Here is a 19,957-nt window from a genome sequence, read left to right on the forward strand (position 1 = left end):
GGAATTAATACAGTCACCTTGAACTTGGATAGAGAGCAGACACCAGAGCAGCCAGCTGGGCATCTCTCTGCATTGTTTGCAAAGCATTTCTTCTGGAATTTCTTTTGTTCAGCTCACAAAATCTGCAAACATAAATACTCTGCTTTTGAAAGATGCCCTTCTGTTTCTATTTCCTCTTCAACAGGAAATTTAATAGAGATCTATGGGAAGACAATTGCTGGGCAATACGAGACCCTGGACTTCAATGCGGATTATATTGATGGGTAATTATATATAAGCTGCTACCTGCCCCAGCCCCTGTAAATTGTTTTCTTCTATTGCCCTCTGCAAGAGCAATAAATTGCAACCAGTTGGCCCAGAATTGCCATTTACTGCTTTTGTGCTTTATTGCAGCTCATGAGTTGGGCTCCAGCAAACTTTGTTAATCTAATTGCAACTGGTCCATTAAGCTAGTTGGTTTGTTTACTGGCAGCACAGTCAATCACAGCTCAGTGTGAATTTACTGTAATTGCATCTGCTTGCTGTAGATTTTATTTTGGCTAGCAAATTAAAATTTAACTAATTAAAATAATGTCAGAATCTTCAAGTTAAATAAATTTTCCCTTCCATTTGCATTTCTAGAAATACTGTTAGTTTGAAGAAAACGCTCTAGTGAGTCAGAAGACAAAAGCAGAAGTGTCTGGGGACAGAAAGCTTTGTTTTTCCACTGCTTTAAACCTTCTCTGGTCACTTCTCTGTTTTCTAGGGAGGTTTGATTTTGTTTCCTGGTGCTTCTAGGGTTGCACGCAACAGAGCAAAGTGGGTAGGCTTTCAAAATTTTCTTGGGAGAAAGCAGCAGAAATTTGACCGCCAAATGTTGTTTTTTGTAACTAGCCATTGGGTTGAATGGTGGAGTCCCTTGCTGAGGAGCTCAGCTCTTTGCCAGTGTGCATGAAAGTCCACTGCAGATTCCTGCCGTACCTGTTGCACCCATTTATCAACCCTATGCTTTTGCTTGCTGGATACACATTAGCTTCCTTTTTGTTCGATATCCATTACTGTTTTACCTGCCTCCAGTGGACCTGTGAAGCCCTCAGTCCGTGGGAAGAAAGGCTGGTGTGTCTGCAGGTTGCTTGTGCTCCAGTGCTGGGTTACTCATTTACAGCTTGGCCTCCCCATAGCCAAAAAGGAAATCGCCTCGGAGCCTTGGCACACCAGGCGGGTTCACATCCCAGTTTTGCATGAATTCTTTGCCCATTTTTGGTGTGTGTGTGTTACTAGATACATACCAGGTGGAGATGTGGACTTGACCAGAGCCATCTGCCACTCAGTCACACATCTTCAGATGGAAGAAAAAAAAACTCTTTATTTTTTTGGTGTTCTAAAAGCTCTGTGCATGCTTTCTTAGGCTTTATGTAGGATGCAGTGGTCCAATGACGAATCAGTCATTTTTGTAGCACTGATTGTTTTTCTATCTGCAGTGCAGATGGAAACTATACACTTACAAGAGAGAGGCAGGAATATATTCCACCAGTAAATATAGTACTTCAACAAAGCTTAATTGTAACTAAGACAGTAAAGAGTGGACCCCCTTGCTTTCTAAACTCCTTGAAACATGGAGGTAAGGAGCCCAGGTGCAGCTGGAGCCACTCCTAGTCACGGACTTGGTCAACTGTTTGAGGGCACAATCAACCTAACATGTAGCCTTCATGAAGCTAACAAAGGTTGAACTACTAGTCATGTACCGAAGATCTGCATTGGCAAGGAGCCTCTTGATAGTCAAGTGCAAGGCATCTTTGCATTAGGGTAACCCCAAGAGGTGTTCCTACTCAAGGGGAGATCCTGTCATGCAGTTGGCTGCTCAAGGGGCTCTTGAGCTGCTCGCTATTTATGGGGTAAGGTGGTTGACTTGTAGTTTTTGATGTATGCTCAGCTGACTCTCCGCTGTTGACCCATGTATCTGCCATCAGTTCTTTCAGCCTGCAGTTTAAGGCAGATCTGTGGTCATTACAGGTCTTGGAGAGACCTTAAATATTATCAGTGCTGTGCTCACTCTCTGCCTGAACAAGGCCTTGGGCATAACAGCCAGGCCAAGGGAGGAAAATGGAAAGGGAGCACACTGTAACAGGCATGGATCATAGCAAAGTGTTTCACTAGAGGTTTTTAATTACTTATTTGCCTTAATTGCCTCTTGAATCTTCAAGAAACATTACCACCTTTTGCTTGTTATTACTGTGAATTTACTACTCCCACCTGATTCCTCCTGTCCAGTGAAAGTTCTTTCCGCTATCTGTTCTTTGAGGTGGTAATGTGTGAATTTGATGTTAGGAATTGGAGTGTTTTCAAGTAGGCTCTCTTTGTAGCATCTTCCCTGGATGAAATTAAGATGGAGCTCAGTCATTTCTTTAAGCACTGTGGCTGTACCAGCATGATGCTGTACTTACACTGCCTGGTGCTTCTGGAAGGTAAGGGTCAGTCTGGGACCCAAACTACCAATGCTTTGCGTTGTCCAAGGCTAGCATGGGTGTCTTGAAGATGGTTTTGTCACAATCTATATGAATATGCAGTTCCTGCAGTATTTAGTACATATACTTCTCAGGGCAAAGTATGTGTATGTGTGCATATATACAGAATATAAATATGAGGGCTGCTCTGAAAGTAATGCCTCCTATTTTTATGATGTTGGCCCATGAGGCAGATGTTGGTGGGATGGCAGTAGAGGCTGAACCTTCCCACCAGTATCCCATTACATTTTATTGCTGTGTGATAGACAGCAGCAGAGGGGCAGTCTGACAGAATGGCATCTGACATGGAAGTGCATATGAAGTAAAGGTGTGCCACTGAATTCCTCCATGCAGAAAAAATGGCACCTGTTGACACTCACTGATGCTTGCTGAATGTTTATGGCAACCAAACAATGGGTGTGAGCACAGTGAGGGGTGGGTGGTGCATTTCAACAGTGGCGACAACAAGAGTGGGTCACCTCCCCTCATGCAGATTTTTATGAGCGTGGAATGTACGCTGTTGTTGATCTCTACTGAAAATGCATGGTTAATGGTAGTGATTATGTTGAAAATAGCATGTTGCAGCTGAGAATTGGCTCTATCAAATAATGTCAGTACATTCTTTGTATCTATGATAGTTTCCGTGGAAATAAATAGAAGGTGTTACTTTTGGAGCAACCTACATACACACAAATGATATATATATATATGCACACAAAAAAAACCAAGTTGGCTTTGTCCTGTTGTCTAGGTTAATAACAGCTGTATACAAGTGAGGGAAAATTCCTGGTCCTTTTGAAAATACTGGTTGCTGATTTTAACAGAATCACAATTTCACCTGGGAAGCATCTGTAAGTCTCATCTTTCTTTCTTTTTTCTTTTCCCTAGACCAGCTATTCTTGTGGCAGAAGGAGATGGATGGACCAGCCTCTGCTCTTTTGCTGACGGGCAAGCTGGAAGCATGTCAGTTGTTGACCTACCTTGGGTTTGTGTTGGTGCAAGGCACACAAGGTGCACATCTTGTGCATCAAGATTTTCTTGGCTTTTCCGGAAACCTCTCAGTTTTGGCATAATGTGAAGAAGGACTGTGAGGAGCTGACCAGTCAGCTAGAGTGGGTGAGGGCTGCTGGCTCTCTGTAGCTCCAGCCTTCTGAGCGTTTTTGTGGCCCTCTTCTGGCCCCTCTCCAACAGCTCCACATCCTTCCTGTACTGAGGCCCCATGCCTGGACACAGTGCTCCAGATGGGGCCTCACGTAGGCAGAGTAGAGTGGGACAGTCTCCTCCCTACCCCCTCTAGTGACACAGCCCAGGATACTGTTGGCCTTCTGGGCTGCGAGTGCGCACTGCTCCCTCATGCCCAGCTGTTTTTCCATCAGGACACCCAACTCCTTCTCTGCAGGGCTGCTCTCAAGGAGTACTTTGCCCATCTGTACGCCTATGTAGGATTGCCCCTACCCAAGTGCAAAACCTTGTGCTTGGCCTTGTTGAACCTCATTAGGTTCACATGGGCCCACTCTTCAAGACTGTCCAGGTCCCTCTGGGTGGCGTTCCACCCTTCTGTTGTGTCAGCTGCACTACTCAGCTTGGCATCGTCACCAATGTGTTGAGGACGCACTCGATCCCACTGTTGGTATCTTTGATATAGATGTTGAAGAGCACTGATCCCAAGATAGACCCCTGAGGAACGCCACTCATGACTGGCCTCCACCTGGACATAGAGCCATTGACCACAGCCCTCTGGTTGTGACCATCCAAACAATTCTTCAAACAGTCCAGCCTTCAAATCCGTAGCTCTCCAATTTAGAGATAAGAATGTGGTGCAGGACCATTTCAAAGGCCTCACGCAAGTCCAGGTGGACAACAACAGTTGCCTTCCCTTTGTCCACCAACGCTGTCACTCTATCACAGAAGGCCACCAGACTGGTCAGGCACAACCTTCCCTTGGTGAAGCCATGTTGGCTGTCTTGGATCTCCTGCTCATCCTTCATGTGCTTTAACATGTCTTCCAGGAGGATCTGCTCCATGATCTTCCCAAGCACAGGCGTGAGGCTCATGAGCCTGTAGTTCCCCAGGTCTTTCTCCCTTTCTTATAAATGGGAGTGATGTTTCCCTTTTTCAGTCACTGGGGAATCTGCCTGGCAGCTGTGACTTCTCAAGTATGATGGAGAGTGGCTCAGCAACCACATCTGCCAGGAAAAGGGCTAAGGAAAGGGCCAATATTGTTCTGCTTGCCCTCTGCACTAATCTGCAGTGTTTTACCAGCAAGATAGGAGTGGTAACAAACGACAGGACATCACTGAGTGCAAAGCTCATCGTCACTGGGCAGTGTTTCTATGCTACTGTGATGTGAATGTGACACAGCAAATTACAACTCAGCCCATATTTTTCTAGTCTATGATTGATGATGTGCTTCTCTTGGTGTCTGTGAGCCTTGGAAAAGCAAGTCTGTTGCTACAAGGAAATGAGGAAAAAAGCCTGCTCCTACAGAAGTCAGTGCCAGGGCTTCTCAGTGAGCCCTCTTATTGGGTTGTAAAATTCCTCCTGCCTCCCAGGAGGGGAACTTAAATGCAAATTGTTCTGTTGATGATGGAACTTGTTGTTCCATGGCTCCCAAAGGTTGATATAGCACCAGTACAGCTTGCTTAATTGCTTCTCATTCCTACTCGCAGACTGGGGGCATGCAGAGCAATTAAGAGAGCCATCAGAAAGTGCTATCTTTTCTGGGAGCTTTTGCCTAGGAAAAAAAAGCCCACAGTCTGTCCTGCTGGTATAGTTCAGTTTTGAGAGTGGGAGGAGGTGTGGAAGTATGTCTTGAATTGCTCATTTACTGCCTATCTCCAGTGCAGACTGTGTTTTAAAGATAGGTCCTCAGCTGTCCAAATCAGGGATTTGGTGCTGATCTGGGTCTGGCCCTCCAACTCTTCCATTGCCTAGAAAGGGGTGATGTGGTCACGTTACAAAAATCCCATTGGAATTGGCTTGGAAGTTTGGCGCTCAAATCCTTTTGAGGATCCAGCCCTTAGTGCAGCAGAGGAGGTGCTGGCTGGGCCTCGGAGGAGAGGAACAGTTTCCCCTACCCTTAGGAGAGCAGTTCTGGGGGCAGCCTGCATGTGTTCTCTGCAGCATGGTGCCAACTGTGCCGTCTCCATTCCTCAAGCAGGAAATCCCTTCTGATGCTGATAAGGAATGGATTTAAAATATGAAAACCACAGATCTAGCCAACCAGCTCTGTATGTGGTTGGGCAAATTATTGTTTAAATTTGCACAGATCAGATCATAGCATCGCTGATTTCCCCCTGCCCTCTCAAAGCAGTTTCCCTATTTAAAGCTCTTTCCCATCTTGCCAGTTATCTCTGACCTCCTGATCAGAAATCAGCTCCTTCCATCCTGTGCAGGTCCTCTCCTTCCAGAGGCACAGGTCTAAATTGCCCTTCTCAAGTTTAGAAGCCAGGCTTGTCTACTCTCAGCTCATGTTTAAAATGGGGCTTCTGCAAGTCACCAGCAGGATCACCTCAAGACAAGGATAAAGTTAGAGTGATGGGATGCATCGTCCTGAACTGCTGATGGGAGAAGAACCCATCTCCCCACTGACTGTCTTCTCTCCCTTGTTTCTAAAGGGAAGTGAGCATAACTAACTCAGACTTGAAAGCTCACATCTTTGATTAGATGCTTCTCACTGTGTTTTGACTTTTGCTCCCAAGGCTCAGCGAAGCCCTTTGTTTCTCCACAGCTACTCCATTCAGATAGAAGATGGACTGGGAACCATGCAGTGCCGGGTGGAAGGGAACCACATAGGTTGGTGAGAGGGTTGGGGCGTGCGGGAGAGATCATATTTCTGCTATTCCTGCAGTTCTAGTGGAGCCGTTATTTTTTTCCTTTTTTATTTTATTCCATCTTGCACATGATGGGTTTAAGAGATAATGGAGGTCTTGAAGGAGATTTGCACCTTCCTATCATGTCAAGCGAGGTCAGACAGGATCCACAGGATCTGAGAGGAGTTCTTCCCCTGAGCTTCAGCTTGGAGTTTCAGATATGTAATAACAGATCCATGCAGTGCAGTATCTACTTATGATCTAAGGCTCTGAGCTTCCTACGTTGATATTCAATTCAGTTGAAATGGGATCGAATATTGCCTCCAGTCACTCCACTAGAAGAGAAGGATCTCCTGTAGGTCCTGTGCCGCATCTGTCAATCCTGAGCAATTTCTTTGTTACCCCCAGGGAATTTCAGGTGGTACCTGAAACCTGTGCGTGAGCCAAGGAAATCAACACCAGTTACGTGCAGAAATAGGAATTTAGATGTCTTGAGTTGTGAGTTGAATCCTACTCCTAAAACTTTCCTGCGGTGATGCAGCGGTAATGGAGGTGCGCCAACTAAAGAGTTGCGGAGTGTTTCAAGGAGTTATTGGGATTTCTTTTTTTTTTGCTTTTACTTCTGAGATTTTTTGGACTCTTAATGGTGCACCTTGAAGAACTTTCCCCCTAAATTGCGAGTAGGTCAGCTGAAATCAACAGAATGGTAGTGTTATAAGAAAAGTGTAAGGAAGAGAACAGGAGCGGGACGTCTGGATGAGGTCTGGTAGGATGTGCTCTTCCTAAAGCTTTCCCAGTTTCTGCCATAAAGCGTGTTTCTTTTCTCTCCCCCAGGGTCACACAATGTCAGCTTCTCAGTGTTTAACAAAGGAAAGTGAGTAAAAGATCGTTTTTTTTTTTTTTTCTCCCCTGTAGTTTCATATGGGAACACAGCTACATCTCTGAGTCCAGGACGAGTGCATGAAATTTAATCAAAACTTGTGATTTGTTACCCAGAAGTGAGGTTTTGCTGGTTTGGGAAGATGATCATCAGATTAGGGATGAAGAGGGAATATGTTCCTCCCCCCAGGCATCTCTGCTTTGTGATTCTAATACTTCAGCTTCAGTGCCCAAAAACAGAAGTAATCCAAGTCCAGCTTGAATAAAAGTGTCCAACCCTGCCAAAGGAAGGCCTGTGCTGACCGAAACGGCCAGGGATCTCTAACATAGCTCTCTCTCTTGCAGGTCAGTGATAGACAAAGGAGCTTGGCTCATCAGTGCCAAGCAGGAGCTTTTCTTGTACCAAACGCATTCAGGTATTGTACTGGTCCACCTCACTGCTTGCACTGTCCCATTGCAGTGCCAGTACTGTCTAAGAAAAGATCTCTGCTTGCTGCTCTTCCCAGTGTGACCTCAATTTAGTATGTAGCTCTGCTGGTACAGTAAGTTTTGTGGTGGGCTGATTACACAAAGCTGCGGGCCCCAAATTTCAGCTGTACCAGCTTTATGTGCTGAGGTTGGGTGTGCTGCCATGGGCTGTGTTCTGTATCTCTGGTGAATTTGTAGTCCTCTTTTGGACAGCCTAATCTGAGTGTCAGCCAGTGCACAGTAGCATGCCAAGGTTTGGGATGTTGTTCCTTGTCCTGTCAGAGCACCAGCAGACTCGATGAATTGGATCTAAAGGAACTTGATATCACCTTCCCCTTTAAGTCATACTATTTGGTAAGAATGCGATGCTGGCCGTACAAGACTATAATGCAGGCCTTAAGATAGGGTAGTTCACCAGCTACAAGATGATGTTCAGCCACTCCAAGAGTTGGATCTGGAGTAAGGGATGTTGGATCTGTAATCTCAGTGGCTGCCGAAATCGCAGTGAAGGATCAGTGAAGCCTGTTTCATTCACAGGAGCCTCTTCCAGTTGGAAGGAGTGCAAGTGCACTGCTGCCTTTGACAGAAATAGAGCTGGGGTTCATCTTTCCTGTGCTTGTTTCCAGATCCCTCTTTTCCTTCCCGTGCAGAAATAGCCTCTGTGTTCCCAGCGGGTGGAAGTCTTGCGGGAGGAACCGACCTCACTATTACTGGGGATTTTTTTGAGGAGCCCGTGCAAGTCACTGCTGCAGGTAACAGGAGCAATGAGCTAAAGGTTTTTGTAAACACACAAAGCCCATTCAAGCCAACTGGCCTTCATGCACAGTGATAGTGTGGGAGTTGTGCTCAACATCAAGGAAGGTCTAGTTATTTGGGCTGCGGGAATGAATGGTTTTTCTTGGTTGACAGTACAAATAGACTTCTAACAAATTGTTGGTGTCTTTTGGAAATGAAGATGGGTTTATTGGTACAGGCTGCCCAGGGGGAGGTGGTGTCACCATCACTGGAGGTGCTCAGGAACTGTGGAGATGTGGCACTGAGGGACGTGGTCATTGGGCATGGTAGGGGTGGGTTGGAGTTGGACTTGGTGATCTTAGAGGTCTTTTCCAGTCGTGATGGTCCTGTGATTGTTCTGCAGCTCATGCGTTTCCAACTCTCACATGGCACATCTGTCTCCTTTTCCTGCTGCCAGGTGTTCCCTGTAAAGTCAAGCATGTCTCTCCCTGGCAAATCATCTGCACCACTGAAGCTGTTGGCAGGAGCAGGAGGCTTGGTGATCTCCAGCCAGGTACGGTGTTCAAATAATCAAAGGTCCCAGCAGACAAATGCACGTGGAAATGGGGAGAAGTCATCAAGAAACTTGATTTTCCAGAACATCTTAGGTTGGTAGCAAGGAAAGGCAAAGTTGAAAACTCAGCCTGCTACCTGCAGATGGCCTATGGTGGGAGGAAAGTCAGCCCCAGGACTGGGGAAAATGAAGGGGAAAAAGTATGGATGATGTTTAGAGGACAGAAGGGGGAACTACTGCTACTGTAGAGGCTTCTGGGGACATTGCCTGGGTAGATCGTTGCAGTAGGAAATTACTGTGCATATAATGACACTTGACTTACCAAACTGATCCACAGTCAATGTACCTCTTGCTCCAAGAGCCGTCATATTAGGTTTGTTGGAAGAAGGTTGGTCTCAGCAGATTTTTGTTCTTGCTGATGGAGGATTTCAAGGCAGAATGATATTTCCTAAAGTAGGAACAACATTCTACCTCGTACTGTGAATAAAAAAAAAGCACCCCACAAATGGAGCCAATTTATTAATTGGTTATTAATTAGCCTCTTTACACCACTGATTCTAGCGTGTGCTCTGGGATTTCTGTTGGCTGCTGCTGAGAATGCTTCTGTTTTAACTCCGTAGGAAATCGGGGGCTTCTCTTTGAAGTTTGGGATGACGCCTCTGATCTGACAGAAGCAGGGCCTGGATATAGATGGCAGTTTGTACCTAATGCCCAATCCCCAGCAAGATTTCTGTCTGCAGCAAAGCAGTCCTTCAGGTACTCGGTGATCTTAAAAAGAGATGAAGCTGTGGCAATCACCTTTAGCAGCATGAGGTGTAGAAGTAACACCTGACAGCTCTTTGCAGCAGAGCCTGACTGCATAGCTCCTATAAATCAAAGCAAATCCTCTGCTCTGAGGTCCTTTTGAAGCTCAGTGTATTCAGCAAAGTGCTGTATTCCCTCCCCTTTTTTGCTTTTCCTTGGTATTTCTGTTCTGCCTGGCTTAGATGTGCGGAAATAACATGAAAGAAATTGCTGTAGAGGTAGAAGTAACTCTACTTGGATGCTACCTTGGGTTGGAGATCTGGCCAGATGCAGAGGGTCACATCCACACCCCGTGTTGGCAGCTGCAGCCATAGATTTTTCTCATTTTATGAAGATCTTTGAGCTGTGTTGGTGCCCTCTATCTGTACCTCTTGAGATGTGCATTGGAAGAGCTATGTAATGTGCTGGACACTTCCATTTTTTTCTGTCGCTACTGTACTTTTCTCAGTTGATGGTGAGGGATTTTGAGCCTTTTCCTGCCTGTTGAGCAATAAGACTTTGCTTGAGAAGAAATGCACAGAAAAGATGTAGCCAGCAACAGAGCTGTGCTTGTCCTCGCAGAATTGCATTGCTTCGTTTTGAAAAAGTTTTGTGAAACATCAACACCATTTAATGTGAAAATTGATCATTCTGAAGTTCTTTCAGTCTTAAAATCTGAGTGTGCTCTGTTATAACTTTGTTCCATGCCCTTAGCTTGTTCCTCAGTTTACGTGTGGAGGTTGGGTGCTGGGTGGCAGGGATTTTGCAGTAACTCTTGTGTATGTTACAGAGGTTCTGCTTTTGCATAGCTCCAGGCTTCGTGGCTTTTTTGTGGCTCCTCAGACCAACAATTACACCTTCTGGATTCAGGCAGATGGTCCGGCGTCTCTGTACTTGAGTTCATCCCAAGACCCACAACACAAGGTATAACTCTTAGTGGAGAGAAAAATAAGGCAGTCATGATAGGGATGGGCTTTAAATGAAGTCATTTCAAGTGGGGAATTTCCCCACCATGCATTGACTCGTTGGTCCCTATTATGCATCTGTTGCAGAGTGACGCTTCGTGTGATGTTATTTGACATTTTACATTGGCCCTATCAGCCATCCATCTCATGAAACATATGCCGTTGTCTCTAAAGTCTTCGGATGTATTTTCCTGAAGACATTTTCACTTGTGTTTCAGGGATGTAAGCTCGAGAACTGAAGCCATCTATGAAAATCTATGCAAGGAATTGTTAGTGGGGATATAGGGTCAGCCATAAGAATCGTCTTGTTTATGTTATTGAGCCTTAAATCAAAGATCTTTGAGAAGATGGCTTTTTCCTGTAGAGTAGGAAAGAATATATTAAACCATCAACCCACTGCTATCAGCTATAAGCACAGCTCTGGTTTTGGAGCTGAAGGTACTGTATTTTGGTGTTGTGAAAACGTCACTGGTTTGGTTCCTCTGGACACAGGTGAGAATAGCTTCTCTCCCTGCCGGCAATTTGGAATGGTCTGGGAAGTGGGTGAAGAACTGGAGTGAGAGTTGGCAGCCAAAATCCCAGAAGTTTGAGCTAACTGCTGGCCTGAGGTACTACTTGGAAGCACTGCATCATGGAAAGGCACCCAGCAATGGGATGAGAGTTGGAGTCCAGATACACAACACGTGGCTGAATCCCCTGGTGGTGAACAACTACTACATTGAGAGACATGAAATTCGGGCTCGTGCCTTATGTCTTCCAGAAGTGCAGGTCAGTGCTGTGTACTTGGCTGCTACTGGACTGGGATTTTGGACTGGATGACCTTCAGAGGACCCTTTTAACCTCAGCAATTTCATGGAATGTAGACTGGCCCTGATTCGGTGGACTTGAATGGTAGCATATTGTAATGGTCAAGATCTTGTCACTTAAACGTGGCAGTGTGTTCCCACTTTTTGTTAGCCTGATGATTTAGTTGATTAATAGCATCGTGAGCTGGAAGCATTTGTGGCTTTCACTCTCATTGCCAGGTGGATGTTTTTATGGTGCATTATAATTTGCTCATGTAGAGTGCAATCAGTGTTTATTCCCCTCTGGTTTTACCTTGCTCGTTACCTTGATGCTAATTCATAAAAGTTTGGGATAGTTTCTATTTTTTTCCACTTGTTAACAGCATGCTCAAAGTGTTCACTATCTGATCAGCTCTATATTGCAATTGGGTGCTAGAAACTTTCAGCTTTCAGTGCTCAGTGGTGTGCGAAGTTGTTGTAGAATCCTAGAATGGCTTGGGTTGAAAGGGACATGAAAGATTATCGAGTTCCAACCCTACTACCGTGGACTGCTTGCCTCCCACCAGCTCAGGCTGCCCAGGGCCCCATCCGTGGCCTTGAGCACCTCCAAGGATGGGGCATCCACAGCTGTCAGGGCAACCTTGGAGCTGCAGCCAGACCATCCGTGGCTATAAGTGTGTCCATGCAGGTCATATATCCCTCTTGCTCCTGTTAATTTGGGAACAGGAGCCCCAGGCATGTATCAGGAGAGACCATGGAGAGCAAGCACAAGTTTAAGAGCAGATGAAGAGATTCTTTATTAAATCTGTTACAGAAGCTTGAAAGGGCAATATGTTTGCTCTGAGTTCCTCCTCGGTACAAAACCCACATAGCAAGGTTGAACTCTTTGTGTCTCATGAGAATTGTACCTGCTCTCATCTATTTGTTTGCTTCTGCACTCGGCAGATGTTGACTGTGTTTGGCACAGGATGGTTCAGTATCTCCTGGAACAATGCACCCCGCAGGATGATCCACACAAATTCCACTGCTCATCAGGTAAGTGTCACACCCTAAAGGATTTTTAGACCTGGAAGTTTAGGCTCTGTTAGTATTGAGCTGAATAAAGGCAGTGCAGCCTTCCAGTATTAAAAAGGGGATTACAGACAGGACTGGAATCAACTTTTTACTTGGGTAGATAGTGATAGGACAATGGGGAATGGTTTTAAGCTCAAGGAGGGAAGGTTTAGCTTGGATGTCAGGGGGAAGATCTTTACAGAGAGAGTGGTGAGGTGCTGGAACAGGCTGCCCAGAGCGGTTGCGGATGCCTCCACCCTGGAGGTGTTCAAGGCCAGGTTGGATGGAGCCCTGGGCAACCTGGTCTACTGCTAGATCTGGAGGTTGGTGGCCCTGCGTGTGGCAGGGGGCTGGAATTTGATCCTTTGGGTCCTTTCCAACCCAAGCCATTCTGTGACATAGTGTGGAAGCTCTGCCGGAATGAGCCAGGCACCAACGTACTGTGACCGCTTCTCACTTTTTGTTTTTAAAGGTGCAAACAGCAATAGAGGAACTTCTTTCAGTTGGGTGTGACATTGAGCCAACTTCTGCTAAAATACTCTTCCATGATGGCTTTGAGAAGGAAGGTAGTAATTCAACCAATAAGCAGTATTTGCTGTGAGAGTTTTTTTCTGAAATAAATGTACTCAAAACATTCAACGGCAGTAAATTTGCACTTTCACTGGATCTATGCACATATTTATTTGTATTTATTCAAATGAGATATAGTACGTAGAGCTAATACTACAAACGTGGTCAGTGTGTCAGTGAGAGTCTTTCTGCAGTATTTCCACAACTCAATCATACAGCAGGAAGCTGATCAGAGCAGGTTATGTTTCAGTGGTTGGAAGCATTAGGAGTACAGACAAAACAGGCAAGTCTTCGGGCGTGTGTAGTTATTCATGTTTCATAATGTGTGCTGGGGAGGCAGATCTGGAGTAGCCCAAAGCGACAGCTCAGGCTGTAGCCTGATTATAAGTCTTTTGCTTTCAGTGTTTCCCAATGACTGAAAGACTGAAAATATCTGTGCTACACTTAACATACAGGCAAGTGTTTTAAAAATAAATAATAATAGATGTTTAGATGTTGTGCTGAGAGACATGGTTTAGTGGGGTTATTGGTGGTAGGTGATGGTTGGACTGGATGATCTTGTAGGTCTTTTCCAACCTAGCTAATTCTATGATTCTATGAATAAAAAGGATGCACAATTTTCTTCTAACATTGAAGCATTACATGCATCAGAAATGAACTCTTTCATATCTCTGATAGCAATAAAATACACTAAAATATGCCAAGAAGTCAATGATTGCCTAGAGACCTCACAATACATCCTTGTAGTTAGCATAGACAGAGAGAACAGGACCCAGTCAGTAATATGTATATTTGGTGACTTCCTCATCTAAGTGGAGGAAAGAAATTAATTAAACTGGAGAGAGAATGATGCTTAAGGCAAAAAAACAGAAACATCAGTTGGTTGGCTTTAGTCTGATTATGTGATCTCAGTGCTCCAATTTTGCCAACAAAAGAGCTGTGCCAGGGGAGGATCGGGCTGGATGTTAGGGAAAATTTCCTCTCTGGAAGAGTGGTCCAACACCGGAATGGGCTGCATGGGGAGGTGGTGGAGTCACCGTCCCAGGAGGTGTTCAAGGAATGTTTAGATGTTGTACTGAGGAACATGGTTTAGTGGGCAGCATTGGTGGTAGGTGGATGGTTGGACCAGATGATCTTTGAGATCTTTTCCAACCTTAATGATTCTATGATTCTATGAAGTATTTTTGACTCAATGAGTTTCATGAGCACGTTTTTTTTCCTGTGGGACTACCTTCAATGCATCTGCCAGCAGAGATTCCAGCAGCTAAGGCACTCATTATATAAAGAACCACAGCTACCTCCTTTATTTTCTATTTATTTATATTTTTAACTAACTTCAAATGGCAGGTTGTTTTTCTTTTTGGCAGAAAAGATGATTTATCAGTATCTACTGTAGGAAGAAAGCCTCTTCTATATTAGAAGTGAGAAATCCTAGCAGTTTTTTGGCAACAAGATCGATAACTCAATGGAACAAAAATCTCAAAAGCTAAGGCAGATTCTCAATTGCTTTGTATGTATCAATCTCCAGCTTTACCCTGGGTGTTTTCTGAAAGGGAAAGTTGGTTCAAGTCCGTCATACTCTATCTGGCTAAAGATGATAGCATTTTCCACAAGGTTTTTCTGGTCATAATAGGGATGTAGTGATCTGTCCTGCCTTCAGTACCCCTAAACTAGGGAGCACCTGCCCTGTGAATGTTCATAACTTATCTAGGCAGAACACTGAAGAGTTGAACTGTTTGAAACTATTCTTTTGGACCTCTATTTCTGGCATTTCCGTAAATACTTTGACTTGACTTGTGTTCTGAATCCTTTTTAAGCCTCTCATCCTGTTTTTTTTTCCTTCAGGTGCAGAAAACTCTGTCACCATAGAACACGTTGTCTATGGAACAGAGCCATTCTGTGGGAGGTTCAGTGCTCACAGCCCAAGCCAGCTGGTGAAAACTTCCCCATCAGCTCTACAAAGATATGACCTTACTGAATACACCCATGTAAGCGGCTGCTCTTGCTGAGTAAATGGTAACAGTCATTATAAACACTGCTATGTTTACATGAAAACATTTTTCTTCATTTTCTTTGCAGGTTTGTTTTGCACATAAAGGCCACGTGAGCAACATCCTTCATATCTCTGTGTCCTACACCAACCTTTCCTTGTGTTCAGTGGAAAGAAACCTCAGTTGCCAATGGGATTTCAGTGGAACTGACCCCATGAGGTATCCAGACACTTAACAGTGCACAGAGATGACGTTTTCCATAGTGAGAAGGTGTTCTAGGAAAATGGGGAGCAGCAAGTTCTTGTTTGTCTAAAAGATAACTGTCACATGGGGCAAACTGATGGATAGATGCTATGTCCCTGTGCTAACATACCTGGAATATGCTTCTGTTGTTTTTGAGAACTATCTGAGGAGATTTGCAAATTCCTTGTTCTAGAAACTATTTCACCATAACAGTGCACAGTGGCCTGGAGAGTTTATCTGTCTCTAGTTAGCAGAAGTTAACAGAAATTTTCTGTAGACGTTAACTTCTTGGGTTCTCTGGCATCATTCAGTGGATTTTCTCCAGTGAGACAAAGATGAAGTGTTCCTTTTTTTTCCCCAGGGAACTTGTGATGCCATTAGTATGCAAAGCTTGGGAAGTCGGTGTTGTTCTTGATTTTCTGTATTTCAGCTAGAATATGTGTGTGTGAAACACCAAAGGTGGAAAACAGTATGGGTAATTTAAAGTTCGGAGCAGAGAGGAAAAAAAACAAGCAAGCAGTCAAAAAATAAGAAACCCAAACCAGCAATCTGAAGAACTTCAGAAAGCAAAATTGGAATCCTAGCTTTCATAGAATCACGGAATTGCTTGACTTGGAACAGACTTTTAAAGGCCATCTGTCCCACTCCCTGCAATGATGGGGGACACCCACAGCTCCATCAGTGCTCAGAGCTCCGTCCAGCCTGACCTTGGGTGTCTGCAGGGATGGGCATCCCTCACATCTTTGGGTCAGGCCTTGGTCTTCCTCACCTTGTCCCCACACAGCCAAGCACCATCCCTGTACTCCTCTCAGGGTATCTCTCCTGCTTCTGCTGCCTGTGCATGTTCTTCTTGCTCTCCAGTTTGACCAGCACGTCCTGGTGCAGCCTTCAATCCTGATGTCACCGATCAGTTCACTGGTGTTGGTGAGCAACAGGTCTGGTATTGCATCCCCACTGGTGGGGCTGTCTATTACCTGGCTCAAGAAATTATCCTTGATACATTCCAGGAGCCTCCTGGATTACCTACAGCTTGCCATGCTGTACTTATCAATTGGATCCTTCCATTTCTTTCAGTGTTCTGTAAGGCTGAGTGTGGTCTATGTGTGTACTTCTGGAAAGCAAGAGTGGGGGGGTTCATATGACATTACTACATGATGGAAAGAACTAGGGACCTTGTGCAGTTGTCTGGAATTCCCAAGGAGCCTAATCTTGAGGTTGACCTCTGTTGAGGAGGATGTCAAAGCAGACATCTAAAGCTTCATGTCTTCCAGAGAGACTCGTTGAGTGGCCAGATGTTGTGTGCAGGTAATAGCAGCAGCATCTGAGTTCACCTGCAAATTAATTCATTATAACTACCCAGCAATAAAACAACCTTGTACCACCTTGGTGTCTTCTAGATGGACATTCACCTGCACTGACCTCTGGATGGGGTGTGTGAGTCGCTCTGCACTTCTCCAGGACCTTCCCATCAACACCCCAGTCTTTGTACATCAGATTGACTTGCCGAGCACCCAGCTGCAAAAGGAAACCTCTGGGTCCTTCTACCTTGATGAAGTCATCATCACAGACAGAGCTGTGACTGGTGAAGGAATCCGTTTATTCTTTCCTTTTGAATATTGTGGTCTTTCCAGGTTCCTGGATACAAAGCTTTCATGATGGAGCTAGTTAAAACTGTTTTGAAGGGGAAGGCTGTTTCATAGTAGGCACAAATCCTTTTAGTTTCTTTATTATTTTTTTATTTTGTGGAAAAACAAAATCAAGAAGTAATTGCCTAACATCATCATTCTTGGTTTATTTGAAAAGATATTTCTATAAATGAAACTCTTGCTCAAACGAAAACATTTATTTGCAAAACCAACAAGATTCGTTTCCAGCTCTAAATTGTAATCATGGCTAAGTTATTTCCATCTGTTCTCCTGGCTCTTATGGATGCTTGTGTTCTTTTCCTTTCAGTTTCTCGGAGGGATCCTGAACCACATCGGCTAGGTGGGCGGATCATAGAAGCAGTAACTGTGGTGGGGTCTTCTCCTACTTACAATGTGTCCTGGCTGGTGTCTGGCTGTGGTGCAAGTCTCCCTCTTCTCTCCCTAAGGTAGGGACAATGTGATTATCTCATAGCCTGTCATCATCTTGACAAATTCCCATAGGTATGTCTGGAGTCTTTTATCTCAGAGGCTGTGGAGTCTGGTCCAGTTCAGAAATCCATGTGCTCTCTTTGGCATTTTCTTCTCTAAGCATCTATGTTCAGGCTCTGTTCAGATAACTTCACTAACATGTCTACAATGCATGGAAGACGTAACTTTACTAAGATGTCTGCAACGTCTTCAAGCTCCTAAGTGGTGAACCAACCTTGAACATGTGTTGTAGGCATCTTAATGAAGGTATCTGTTTCTGGTGTTGAGGTTCCATCATGCATTTGGATTTCAGTTGTCTCACTATAAGAGTCTAAGGTATTCCAGGTGCCCTGGGGTATCACAGAATCGTGGGGATTGGAGGAGACCCCTGGAGATCATCTAGCACATCCCCCTACTAAAGCAGTTCCCTGGGTTGCACAGGAAAGTGCCCAGGTGGATTTTGAGTACTTCCAGAGAAGAAGGCTCCACAGCCTTTCTGGACAGCCTCTGCCAGTGTTCTCACTCTCGCAGTAAAGAAGTTCCTGTTCGTGCCCATTGCCCCTTGTCCTATTGCTGAGCACCGCCAAAAAGAGCCTGGCCTCATCCACGTGATACCCTTTATTTATAAGCATTGAGAAGATTCCTCCAAGTCTTCTCTTCTCCAGCCTGAACAGCCCCAGGGCTCTCAGCTTTCCCTCATGAGGGAGTTGCTCCAGGCCCCTCACCGTTTCTGTAGCCATAAAGATATGTAGTAGTCCTTAAAGTCAATATGGGCTACCAAGGATATTGGGCTAGACAGAAACCGTAGCTTTTCTGGAACAGATCATGGAGATCAAGACATCCCGTCCCAGTAACTCTGACACCAGTTGCCACATTAAGCAATGGAAGCCCACCTTGTGTCCTTGTTTACCGAGATAGTTTCTGTTCTCTGAGCCCCTAATACATTTGAGGCAGAAGCACAGGTGAAACAGATTGGAGAACAACTTTCAAGGGCCAAACTGGCAAAGAATCCCACTTTTACAGGGCTTGTATTCTGCTGAGTTGGGAAAGACCTGATGGGACCAGGGCCAATGCAAGGCAGAGACTGGAATAATGCAGCCTCTAACCCTTCCATAGTGAGCAGCTGGTTCAGCTCAGTTAATTCACCCCAAAGTGATTTTCTCAGGTGTCCACGGGCGGCCTCCTTCCAGATCATGAACCTCAGGCTGCTGTAACTTAAGTTGGTTTCTTACTGTGCGTTCTCTCTGAAAACTGCTAGATTCCCTTTTCAGAGGTGGTTAAGACTTGAAGAATGCTAGGTTGTTAGATCTGGTTCCCAGAAGGGAGTACTTGTATTTCCTGATTAAATCTGTGGTTCCCATGAATTCATCCTTCACTGCTTGGCGTTCAGAAACGCAGTCCCTGTCAGCGTTAAGGAAATGACTGACATGATCTAGTTTATTCTTGAGTTTTCCCAATGTGATATCTGCTTAGCAGCAGTTCAGACCGTTGTCTGGCAGAGGGCAAATCAAAGGGGTCATTTGGTAAAACAGTTAAACCACAGTTCAGACCTGGGTGTTTTAGAGAAGTCAATTTAGAGAGGGCTTGGAACTGGGTGATCTTTGAGGTCCCTTCCAACCCAAGCCATTCCTCCTTGGAAGCATGCAAGAAACATTTAAATGTTGTACTGAGGGACATGGTTTGGTGGGGAAATAATGGTGATAGGTGAATGGTTGGACTGGATGATCTTGGAGGTCTAATCCAATCTCAGTGATTCTGTGAACTAGTGCAGCATAGAAGGGTTGGTCTTCTAAAGGTCTCACCTTGAAAAGCAGTGTTTAATTGCCAATGTCAGGTGTGGTATTTTGGCACAAACCACCAATGGTGAAGACAAGGATGAGAATGAAGGGAGATGTCTGAGGTTTGTGTATAAGCAGAGGTGCAATCAAGGGAGAAGGGATGTTTTCAATTCTGTATGCAGCCTTAATGAGGCTTGTACTAAAATACTGCGTGCAGCACTGAGTGCATTTGTCAAAGAGCTTTAGAAGAACTGGGAAAGAAAGCCATAAGCATGATTATGGAGCTGAGGAAAATGCCTTGGAGGGAAAGGTGTAGGAGGCTCAATGTGTTCAGCTTATCAAAAAAGAGGATTAAGAGATAAATTGATGATAGTACCTCTCATCTGTGGGGGAGATTTAACAACAAAGAGCCCAACTGAGTCTGGTACATCTTATCTCTATGAGGCCTCCGGATTCTGGAGACAGGGCTAAGGTGTCAACAGAATCGTCTTTAGTATGCACAGCTAATGTGGTCACTTCTGGGACAGTTAAGCAACCCTTTGTTTGTTATCTACGTTGTTGTGAAGAACTTAAGGGTAATTAACCGTGAGTGGATTTACTACTTACAAGTGAAGGATATATAAGGTGTGTGTAAAACACAATAAAAAGGACTTGCTGCTATTTCTGGGGCCTTCGCCGTCTTGCTGCTATTTCTGGGGCCTTCGCCGTCTTGCTGCTATTTCTGGGGCCTTCGCCGTCTTGCTGC

At 44.8% G+C, this 19,957-nt stretch overlaps 1 protein-coding gene across 1 annotated transcript in view; it reads left to right on the forward strand.

The window, feature by feature from the left end:
• PKHD1 (PKHD1, fibrocystin/polyductin) overlaps nt 1–19,957 on the forward strand; it is a 252,324-nt gene that overhangs the window by 12,466 nt on the left and 219,901 nt on the right. The window contains exons 7-22 of the mRNA XM_021392027.1: nt 185–263; nt 3,372–3,494; nt 6,214–6,278; nt 7,130–7,169; nt 7,520–7,590; nt 8,293–8,394; nt 8,835–8,930; nt 9,551–9,686; nt 10,523–10,637; nt 11,171–11,446; nt 12,409–12,498; nt 12,989–13,082; nt 14,932–15,074; nt 15,166–15,296; nt 16,718–16,902; nt 17,274–17,412. Of these exons, the coding sequence (XP_021247702.1) occupies nt 185–263; nt 3,372–3,494; nt 6,214–6,278; nt 7,130–7,169; nt 7,520–7,590; nt 8,293–8,394; nt 8,835–8,930; nt 9,551–9,686; nt 10,523–10,637; nt 11,171–11,446; nt 12,409–12,498; nt 12,989–13,082; nt 14,932–15,074; nt 15,166–15,296; nt 16,718–16,902; nt 17,274–17,412 (1,885 nt within the window). The remainder of the gene's footprint in view (nt 1–184; nt 264–3,371; nt 3,495–6,213; nt 6,279–7,129; nt 7,170–7,519; nt 7,591–8,292; nt 8,395–8,834; nt 8,931–9,550; nt 9,687–10,522; nt 10,638–11,170; nt 11,447–12,408; nt 12,499–12,988; nt 13,083–14,931; nt 15,075–15,165; nt 15,297–16,717; nt 16,903–17,273; nt 17,413–19,957) is intronic.

The sequence above is a fragment of the Numida meleagris genome, chromosome 3 (assembly GCF_002078875.1).
Source record: "Numida meleagris isolate 19003 breed g44 Domestic line chromosome 3, NumMel1.0, whole genome shotgun sequence".
Lineage (NCBI taxonomy): Eukaryota > Metazoa > Chordata > Aves > Galliformes > Numididae > Numida > Numida meleagris.